General features: G+C 34.0%; 1 protein-coding gene across 1 annotated transcript in view; it reads right to left on the reverse strand.

Moving 5' to 3' along the window:
- HEATR4 (HEAT repeat containing 4) overlaps window positions 1–11,800 on the reverse strand; it is a 390,162-nt gene that overhangs the window by 96,629 nt on the left and 281,733 nt on the right. Inside the window, exon 13 of the mRNA XM_044074085.1 lies at window positions 11,142–11,331. Within this exon, the coding sequence (XP_043930020.1) occupies window positions 11,142–11,331 (190 nt within the window). The remainder of the gene's footprint in view (window positions 1–11,141; window positions 11,332–11,800) is intronic.

The raw sequence follows: 11,800 nt of genomic DNA on the forward strand, positions 1-11,800 counted from the left end.
TATATAGCACAAGCAGAGAACTATAATTCAAAATGGAAAGAGATGATGAAATGGGGGAAGCTCAATAAACAAGGAGAGACAGAGATTTTGAATACAGACCTTTAAGGAGAATAACAATAATCATACAAAATATTATATTCATAAAGTAGCAGAAAATATTCTTAGAACTAAGCCAACATGGGAATGGAGAAAGCAGATTCTGCTGATAGGGATGAATGCAATTAGGGATACAGACAATAGACAAGGGGGAGTTGGAATTTATTGGAGAAAACTGGAAAAGGAATCAATGTATTGGTAGCAAATAACTAGAGAGGGAAATGTAATAAAATGGGAAGATGCAAATAACTTATTTGTACTGCAGGTTAGAGATTGCCTTCCCTGTCAAGCATTGCTATCAGTGTAGAGGCAAAGAAAAAGACATAGAGGGGTTCTAGTAGAATCTAAAACAGGGGTTGTTGTTAAGAAAGGAATAATTAGTACAGCATATAAATTATTGAATGATAACTATAAGAGTCAATCAGTGGATGTTAGAACAGATTGTGGAGAGAGACTGGATAAGCAATTCAGAAAGAAACAATGGGGGTTATATGTATGACTCCCAAATATGCAACAAAGTCTGGAAGCTTTAGGATCTTTGCCTGGAAGTGTTTACACAGGTATTTTTATACCCCAAATAGACTCCAAAGAATTTTCCTCATGTAGACAGCAAAAGTTGGATGTGTAACAGGGGAGAAAGAGGTAACTAAGAACATATTTTCTGGTAGTGTTATGAGTTGGTAGAATTTAAAGATTACTTGTGGAGATACTGGGTGAACAAATTGGTGTAACTAAGGAGGTGATTTTTTGAGCTATGCTACAGATATTGAATTGCCTAGATATAGTAAGGCCTTGCTGAAATGTGATTATGATGGTTGCCAAAAAAGCAATTACTAGAAAATAGAAATCAAAATCTAAACCAATGTTACTTGAAGTAGTGAATATAGTAATAGAGATAAAACAAATGAAATTGGGATCTTTAGAAAAGGGTAGGAGCAAATAACATAGGAACAAATAGGAATATGAGATCAATACATGCAGAGGAGGAACAAGGTTTAAAAGAAGGCAGGAGATGAATGAGCTATGCAATGTCTGATTGACAATGACTGGATATAGTATAATGATGTATGATGTTTGCAGCTACAGTTGTGTCAGCATGGTTTGTGATGTATAACATTCACAACTGAAACTGTGTCGGTATGGTTTAGTTTCATTTATATAAATATAAGATTGCCTATGTCATACATGATAATTTAATAAAGATGTTTCTTCTTTAAAAAAAAAGCAAACAAAAAAACAATAATCATACAGGGCATAATATTCATAAAGTAGCAGAAAGTATTCTACAAAGTAAGTCAACACAGGAATGGAGAAAGGAGATTCTGCTGATAGGGATGACTGCAATTAGGGGCACAGAGAACAGGCAAGAGGTGGCTGGAATTTACTGGAAGGAACTTCCACAGGAACCAAGACATTGTAAGAAAATAATAAAGAGGGAAAGTAATAGGCCAATAATTAATTTGGACTGCAGGCTAGAGACTGCCTTCCCTATCAAGGATTGATATCAGAGTATAGGCAAAGTCTAGAAGATTTAGGATCTTTTCTTGGAAGAGTTTGCATAGGTATTTTTATAGGGTCTATATTATGTGCGTGAATGCTTAGGTTGTTGAATACAACATGATCGACACCTATTCAGCGAACGCACAAGTCAGCAAAACCTCACAATGCAGAAAAACACATCACCGAATACTTTTACTTGGCCAACACCGTTCCACCCACTAACGAAAACAAAACACATTTCCTACTACACCGCTCGCTACATATTACCCACTCAAACAAAATAAATAAATCACATACATACACTAACCTAAACCCTACTTCTAAACCTACACTAACCCTTCCATACATTATATGCACTTACCTTAACCCGCACCCTAACCCTAAGTTCCGTAACTATCGCACACTTACCTTAATAAGCTATACCCAAACAAAATAAATAATCCACACACATACACTTAACCAAACCCTAATTCTAACCCTTATATACATTACTATCTATGCACTTACTTTAACCCGCACCCTAACCCTAAGGTCTGTAACTATCGCACACTTACCTTACGGAGCTACACCGTAGAAGGGCCAACTATGCCGAATCAGGATTTCGAATTTCACGGTTTCCAGCATTTGGTGTTCTTGCTGTTCACTGAATAGGTGTTGATGATGTTGTATTCGACAACCTAAGCATTCGCTCATATAATATAGACCCATTTTTATACTGCATTCAGACTCCAAAGAATATTTCATCAGGTAGATTGCAAATGTTGGTGTGATGGAGAAGGAAGTGATAATTTGGAATATATTATTTGCAAGTGTAACAAGTTGGCATACTTTAAAAATTCTCTGTAGACTACTCTGCCATAAATACTGGAGGAGAAAATGGGTATGGCTATGGAAAAAAAATTTTGAGCCGTGATATAGAATCAGAATTGCCTAGACATAGTACGGCCTTGCAGAGTTCAGTTCTAGTGTCTCCAAAAAAACATTCACTAAGAAATGAAAATCAAGTCTAAACCAACTATAATAGAAATAGTGAATATAGTAACAAAGATAAAAGAACTGAAAGTGGGATTTTTAGAAAAGGGTAGGAGCAAATTACATGGAAAAATGGGAATTGTGGGAACAATGCATGCATAATAATGTTTTGAAGAAGGAATGAGGTTTAAGTGAAGGCAGGAATTGAATTAGCTATAATGTTTGAGTGACATGACTGTATAGAAGATTATATGTGATGTATAATGTTTATAGAAATGCATGACTGCCTATGTTATAAGTGATAATTCAATAAAGATGTTTCTTGTTTAAAAAATACCTTAACATTCAGGAAATCAGTTGAAGTTGTTTGGAGCCAGGATATATCAAACACCCCTGTTCTTGTGTAAGAAGATCCATTCTGTGAGGGGGCTTGTGGTAATTTCCCCGACCAGTTCCAAAATAAAGGAGAACCACTGTTGCCTGGGCCAGAAGGGAGTCACCACAGTGATTCTGGGGGTTAGAAGTACCCTGGATATCAGTGTAAAGGGTGGAAAAGCATGCAAGAACATTCCTGTCCAAGGAAATTAAAAGGCATCTGTCTTCCAGGATTTCTTGCATGGAGTCCAGGAGCAGAATTTTGCCAGCTGATTGTTCAAAGAAGAGGCAAAAAGGTCTACTTGAGTAACTCTCCACAGAGGGATCAAATCTTTTAAGACCCTGATCTAGTTTCATTTGTGAGGGTCTGCCTTTGTCTTGCTCAGCTTGTCTGCCACAAATTGTCTCTGATAGGATGTAGGATGCCTGTACACTGAGATTGTGCTGTAAAGCTATATCCCAAGCTAACATGGCTAGTGGGAAAGACCTGGTTCTCTTTTGCTTGTTGATGTACCAAATGACAGTGGTATTGTCTGTAACAACTTGAAGATGTTCAGGGGACCAAAGATGATTCAGACTGTTGAGTTGCCATGATTACAGCAAGCATCTCTTTTATATTTATATGCTTTCATCTGTCCTTGGTGCCCCAAACACCTTGTACTTTCATCTCTCCTGAAACTGCTTCCTAAGCAAAGTCTGATGCATCTGCAGTGAATGACTGCTTTGCGTCAGGAGGGGAGAAGGGAATACCTGGATTTAGGGGTATTTGCTGCCTCATTTGCAGCCTCCACTAAGTGATTCCTTTTCTGACAAATTCTAGAACTGTGATTTGAAAAGTTAGCAAGCGTTGGTGCTGGGACCAAAGAGATGCCAGATACCATTGTATCTTTCTCATGTAGAGTCTTACCAGGCATATCATAAGAATCATAGATGCCATGAGACACAGAATCCTGAGCTATTCTCTTGCAGAGACCAAAGTTTGAGTTGAAAATCCTAGAAATGGATCTTGATATAGATCTATTTTTCATGTGGAACAAAAGCTCTTTGTACTGAGGTGTCTAGGAGACTCCCCAGCAGCACTGTGATGGAGTCAAAATAGTCTTTTGAATATCATCTTGGAATCCCAGATGTGCGACAGATCTTTCACCAAGACAGAAATTTTTGACACATTTTAATAAAGACTGCAGAGATAAACAAGTTGTCTAAATATGGGAAATGTGGGTATCCTGTAGCCGGCAATGAGCTATAACTGGAGCCAGACACTCTGTGAGCACTCTTGGTGCAAAGGGTATGGCAGAGAACTGATTATGAGTTCCACACAGACAAAACCTTTAGAAACACTTGAAGTCTGGATGAATATGGATGTGATGACAAGCATCTTTTAAACCTATTGTTACTGGAAAATTTAAATAAGGAAGAAAAGGTAACAGGTTGTGAAGTGACAACATTTTGAACTTGGGCACAATTACAAACTGGTTTAGGAAAGAAAGATCCAAAACTGGTCTCTAGGCATTTTCTTTCTTTGGTGCCAAAAACATGCTTGAATAAAAACCTTTTCCAGACTGGGAAGGAGGAAATGTCTCTATTACAGTCTGAGACAACTTGTTTTGTAGTACAAAAGGAAATAGAGAAGTGTGTTCTAGTGGATGAAGAATAACTCCACAGAAAGGAGGAATTTCTTCAAACTGCCATCTGTAACCTTGGTGAATAATCTTCAGAATCCACTTGTCTGAAACTATCTGTTGCCAAAAAAAAATGGAGATTCGGATTTTCTGGAAGAGATCAGGGACTTCCAGTGTGGGAGGGCAAAATGGTCCTGTATATAGTCATTTAAGGTTCAGACCTTGGTCTTCTCTATAACATTCTTTGATATGCTGATCCTCATAATGAAGGAAACAAATTCAGGCCGTCACATACTGCTACATTATGTAGTATACACAATCAAACAATGAGAAAACAATCTTGCACAAAAATACAAACAACTAAGTTTTGAGCACCTAAAGGGAAACATTCAATGTCTTCTACAATCCCAGGTAAACTATGGGTTGGTGCAGCAAGTAAGGTGTTATTGCATCTACATGCATGCTGTCTTACAAGAACAGGGCCAGAAAAAAATACCTCACAAAGCCCCTTATGGGCCATGTGGCCTATTGTCAGCAGATCCTCTGGCAAAACACTTAATACAGGAGGAGTAGGTGTCCAAAGAAAGGGCAAGTGTCTCTGTAACCATGTTGGATTTTCATTTAGGCTTGCCAGCCTTAATCCACAATTCCTGATCCATTGCCCTGTGTCTGTCTGCCTCATACCAAGTGTCTTCTGTCTGATGAATCTCCAAACATCCCTTCAAGTGGGGCTTTTTCATTTGCAGAGTGGTAGGCTTAATAAGATGATACTGAGTTTTGACAGATATTAAAAAGATGAGTGGCACTACTGGACCCTTGTCACCTGTGGCAGAAGAGGCATCCTGCAAGAGCCCACAGATATAAAGGAACAGTAGCTGATGTCTTATTTAAGGTTTGATGACAGCATTCATATTTTAAAGCTTGATTGATTTTTACGCTTAAACTTTTCTTTAGGCATTAATCTTAATTATTGTTAAGTACTATAAAGATAAGTAGGCAGTCAGTGGTGCAAAATGTAGCACCCTTTCCTACAGAAGGCTCTGGGTTCTACTTCCACATCAGATAGCTCGACTGCTGATAGTACAGTGTAGCATAATGCTGGTGCTGCACTCTTGAGTGCACTGTCCTTTGGATGAGATGTTAAACCAGTGCCCCATCTGCTTCAGTTGGTGGTATTTACAAATGTATAAATATATAGATATACAAATCTATTTACACATATTCATAATTTCTTTCACAATTATAGTACATTTTCATTACTAATTAGACCCCTACTCCATTTTCCATAACCACCATCTGATTTTACTTAATATTGTTGCTAAAATCCATTTACCATTAAAATAATTTAATTTATTATTTCATTCCATATAACATAAAATAACCTTTTATCTATTCTTTTAACATTTTCTTTATTTCTATTATTATAATATCCATATTTACTCATATCCATGTTTTTTAATCCACTCATTTTATATCACAAAAAAAATCTTCTTTACAGAGTTTTCTTCATAACTTGTCTACTCTTTTACATTTCAAAAACACATGCTCCATAGTTTCTTCTTGACAATGTAAACATATTCTATAACTGCTTTTTATATGGCATATTTTCTTTTACTGGCAATTTATCTGTTAAAAGTCTCCGCAAAAAAAAATGCCATTCTACTTTCTGATTACACCAGTAAAACTTGTGGTGTTGTATCATTAAACTCTCATACCACGCTTTACTAGCTTTTTCCATATCATCAGTTTTTATTTTCCACAAAAATATTTTTTTCTTGGTAACATTTTTTTTTCTTCATTTATACTCTCTTTTTGTCCTTTACTCATTTTTACCATACTCTCAAATTTATCATACTTATATTTACAGAATTTTACTACTAATCTCTCATTTTTTTATTTTTCCACTTTAACACTTTGTACAAATTTAATGAAGCAGCATACACTACTGGGTTAATTAACCCTACACCTTCTTCCTCTTTATTTACATACAAAACTCCTTTTTTACTGGGTTTAATCAATAATCCCATATATATGAAAACAAAAATATCTGCACTAATTCCTTTTCAAAAATTGTTGGCAACATAAAACTTGCTAAGTATGCCATTTCCCCCATCAGTACTGAATTTATAAAATAAGCCTTTTTGGAATGATAATTTATATGTTCTCCAGAAAAGACAGATTTATTTTCTTCTATTGCTTTCCCATTGAATTCTACTTACATCTTTATTCCCAAATTTTATACCTTACATAGAAATTTCATTCATTGTAAAATATTTACCCCCTATCTTTACTGCATCACCCAACCCTTTACTTTTCTCTTTATTTAAAGCCATCCCTATCACCTCTAGACACTAATTTGTGCAATTTTTTTGCAATTATTATAATGTCATTTGCATATGTTGACAGACTGAAATTCTTAACCCTTCAGATGTTATATATGCCATCTCCTTCATTTTATGATTTATTTCTAATACTGTCACATTAATAATTAATGCAAAGAGTATGCAACTCGTTGGACATTCCTGTCTTACACGACTCTTCATATGTGCCTAAGTGGTTTAACCAGCCATTTACAAGTATTTTTACTTTATTATTATTATTATTATTATCATCATTATTTTATGCTGACATACATAATTGACTAATTTTCTCACTTATATTGCATTCTTTCATTATTACTCAAAAGATTTCAGATCTAGTTGTATGAAATGCTTTATTAAGGTCTCCTTTCATGATTTTTTGCTTCTTCTTTTCTATTCATAGTATCATCCACAATTTCTCTATCATTAATAATTCTCGACAACCCTTCCCCTTTATAGTATATAGACTATCTTCCATAATATTTTTCATTTTAGTTTCAAGTGTCTTTTATATTATTTTCATAAAGATCTTATAATCATTATTATTCAATACTATTGGTCTCCATTTTTTTAATTGTCTTTCATCTTCATTTTTCCATATAAACTTAAGTATTCCACTACATAATTCTTTATGCATGAAATATTAATTTAACCATTAATTCAAAATCTTTAAAAATATTTTTTGCCAATCCCTTAAATTTTTATATATTTCATACCCTATTCCATCTGGTCCTGTTGCCAAATCTATATTTACTTGTCCTAAAACTTTATCTACAACATTTAAATAAATCTCCTTTTCCAACTCTTTATTCTCTTTTCCTGTTAATTTTTTACTTTTCATGTTTTTTAACTACCTTCTTTTTCTTCTTTAAACATTTCTTGTACATATTGTACTACAAAATTAATAATATTTTCCTGAGTTATTTCTATTTCTCCTTTTACATTTTTTATTTCTCTCATTACATTGCCATCATCCTTTACTAATCTGTTTAATCAACTTGATACGTCTTCTTTTTTTCCTTTAAAAATATCTTTGCTTGTATAACAATTCTTGTACTTGTTCTTGATTTCTTTCATATAATTATTTTTCTTTGTCAAAATATGTTCTATCGTTATGTTCTAAATCTTCCAATGCATTATTATATGTTTTACATTTTTCTTTCTCTACTTTTCTCACATCATATAGTCACTCTAAAAACATTTTTAATATTTTCCTAAAATATCATCCACCATTTAGACCAATTTTTATACAATGTTCTTGTAGTAATATATTTCCATAACTATACTACTAATCTCTTTCCTTCTTCATTCCATGGTTTCTCAATTATCCTTTTTATTCCTTTGCTTATTTTTACATATTCCTTGTTTTCCTTTATCTCTAGCTACATTAAAAGATGATCAGAAAATCCTGTTTCAACTACCACCCCTTCTATAACTAAACCTTCTGATACTATAAAATAATCTATTACACTTCTATACACACACCTGTTTTGTAAGTCCATGAATTTTTGTCCCAAAGTTTTAATTTACCACATCTTATAACTTCTAACATTTTCTTATATCATTTCTCTTTTTTTTACGCTTGCCTCTTAAATCACAATTAAAGTTTTCTGTTATTATAATATTCATATTTATCACTATAAAGTCTAAAATCTGATGAAATAAGCTTTCCCTTTCTTTACAATTAGTATAAGCATATAATGCTATCATTTTTTGTACTTGTTCTTTCTATTTTAAATCTATACTGGTTAATTTTCCCATTTTTGCTAAAGTTACATTTAATACTTTTACTGTATTTCTACAGAATATGGCTATTCCAGAAGATCTCTCATCTCCCAAATTCCAGATTATTTTTCCTTCCCATAGTTTCTATGTTTGTAATCTTTCTTCATTTGTTAAAAATCTTTTGTCTTCAAATATAAGTACATCTACATAACATGCATTTCACAACAGTACTTACATTCAGTGAAATGTGATTCAGTGAAATGAGTTTTCAGTGAGTTGAGCTTTCAGCAATTTGGTGTGAGTGTTTTGAAATTCAGTGAAACGAGTTTTCCGGTTTTCCGTGAATCAAAGTAGATATATATATATATATATATATATATATATATATATATATATATATATAATGTTTATGCTTTCTATTTTAAACACAATATTATAATTCCAGCCACCAATCCATAAACCCCTTTTGTCATAAACTCTTGAAATATCAAATACTTCTTTACATAAAGTTTTCAAATATCCTTTCAAAGTCTCTTTTTCTTTCTGTTTGAAATTGTACTTAAATTTTCTTTTTTGTTTCACTGTTAAATGCCTTTATCACAGGAAGATTCCATGGATTACAGTATTTCTTCTTTTCATATTCTCCAAGAAATGTTTCCATTGAAAAACAGTCTCAAATATCATGTCACAAAATGTCTCTGTTAATAAGAATAAATGCTCTTAACTCATGTGCTTTTATATCTAAAGGAGCTATTAAATCATCCCACATTAGATACCTATCCATTTCTTTGTTTCCTTTATTTTGAATCCTTACCACATACTTCCATTTTTCATTTTCTTCTGTTTTATTTTCTGCCATTCCCCTTCTGCCTTCTTTTACTTTCTCTGCATCTGTTTTCTTTTCCATCTCACCACTATTCTTCAGGATCATCTCTGCATCATCCTTTTGTATTTTCTCCATAATGTTTCCCTAAGAAAGATCTTCTTCATTTTCTGCCTCAGTCTGCATCACCATTTCTTTAAGTAAATCATCCACAACCCTCCCAACTGCAGGGTTGTAATTATACAGTCATCATTTGCTGATCCTTCTTTTTCAAACAGTTTTCTTTAGCTCATTACATCTGAATGACGCCTCCAGGTGCATCTGCATTTAACTCCTGCTGATGCCTCTAGGTGTCAGATATTGTTTGTTCATATTTGTATCAATAATTCCAAAACCATGTTATAGACAAGGCTTTTAAAAGATTACATCTAAAAACTTGCACAGTGGCAAACTAAACTGAATTAATATGCAGATAAAGAGATATTAACTGTTGTTTTTATGATATTAATTTATATAGATATAATTTTCACATTGTTCTATATATCCAAACAACCAAGTAATACAGACATAACTCCTTAACCTCATATGAAAGCTCTCAGCTAGATGAATAAAATGCTATTGACAGTATATGTTGAAGTTGATTACAAAATATTACAAATGTAATAGTTATTGCATTTACTGTGACTTATAAAATTCAGTTTAACACCTAGAACCTGAAGAATACTATCACTATAAAAATAGTTTATGCTGAAGTATTTGCCATTTATACTTTTTTCATAGCCACTACTATATATATGAACATTTGTTTGAAATGTGAGGACATAATTTGATTCAGTCAAAAGGCTTAGGCTCCGCCCATTGGAAGTTACAGTGCAAATTTCCTGAGCTCCATTAGAGGGAATGGGTTAAAACATCTCCGCAGAATCCTGCATACATTCTCCCGTCTCAATATTTGCTTTCTCCTCCATTTCATTCACATCTCCATCATCTCCTTCTTCCTCCATCTGTCTCCCTGTTTCTCTGGGCCACCTCTGCACCTAGAATGGAAACAGGAAGTGCTCCTGCAAAATGGGTCCATTTTGCAACAGTGATAAATAGGGAAGTTTCCCGATGCCCTGGCAAAACTTCCCCTAGTAGTATAAATACCGTCTTGGGTCTAGCCTCAAAAGAGGCTGCTATTCTAGTGGAACTCACCTGGTCAACAAAGGATAAATAAAAAATAAATAAAGTACTTTCCTGTCCTAACTGCCAGAAATAAATCTAGATAGTAACAGCACTGGAAAAGAAAAGGGACACACTTTTTGCAGACTAGGGAAATGCTGGCATGTGTCACAGGAGTTTGACTGTTGAGAATGCAGGTACAATGATTTTTCAAATGTTCAATTATATTTAGGTAAAGGACACACTCTATAAGTATATACTGTATAACTCTATATAGAAATATAAATATTATCTTGCATTTCTCTTGAAAACAGGCCACTAGCCTACTGGGACTAATACGGTTAACAAAAGAAAAATAAATAAATAAATAAAATAAGTATTCTGAAATTAAAATGCTACTTTATGCAGTTGTGTGAAATTACAAGGCTCACATATTTACATGCATTTGATCACTATGACTTTTCACAGCTTGTGGGACAACATCATTGTTTAATACTGTACACTTACTCTTTAACTAGTGGGTGAGGCTCAACAATAAGTCTGTCTTGTAATACTGCTTCTGTTTCCTGGTCCTGAAGGTTTAACATGATGATGCTATTGCAGGCTTCAATTCGAATGCCTGGCTGATCCTCATAATGAACAGACCAAAGCAGGAGCTCCTTTATTTGTGGAGTCACATGACCAATCCTGCCCAGGGCTGTGGAAAAATGAACAATGTCAGTTATGCAGAAAAGTGCATAAACCAACCATTTCAGTCAATTTATGATCATGTGATAAAAGAGCTTAGAAATGATACTTCAAAATAAGTTTTCCAATATCAGTTTATCCAGAATAAACACAAAAAGAGTTAAGCTTAAGGTAGCCATTCTTTGGTATCTAAAACTCCTCATTATGCAAGTGCGCATGCATGTTTTTTTATCTGTACATGTGTGTGTGTGTGTGTGTGTGTGTGTGTGTGTGTGTGTGTGTGTGTGTGTGTGTGTGTGTGTGTGTCTGTGTCTGTGTGTATATAAAAACTCCAGCAATACAAAAAACAAAAACTAGCACCACAAAAAGTCTTGATGAAGTTCCTTTGATTAAAGTGGGATGAAAGCACTAAATTTGGTTGGGGTATTTCTTTTCCCCTCGGTCCTGAGCAGTGCTTTTTATATATACATATATATATA

Source organism: Protopterus annectens, chromosome 6.part0 (assembly GCF_019279795.1).
Source record: "Protopterus annectens isolate FY-2018-M chromosome 6.part0, PAN1.0, whole genome shotgun sequence".
Lineage (NCBI taxonomy): Eukaryota > Metazoa > Chordata > Ceratodontiformes > Protopteridae > Protopterus > Protopterus annectens.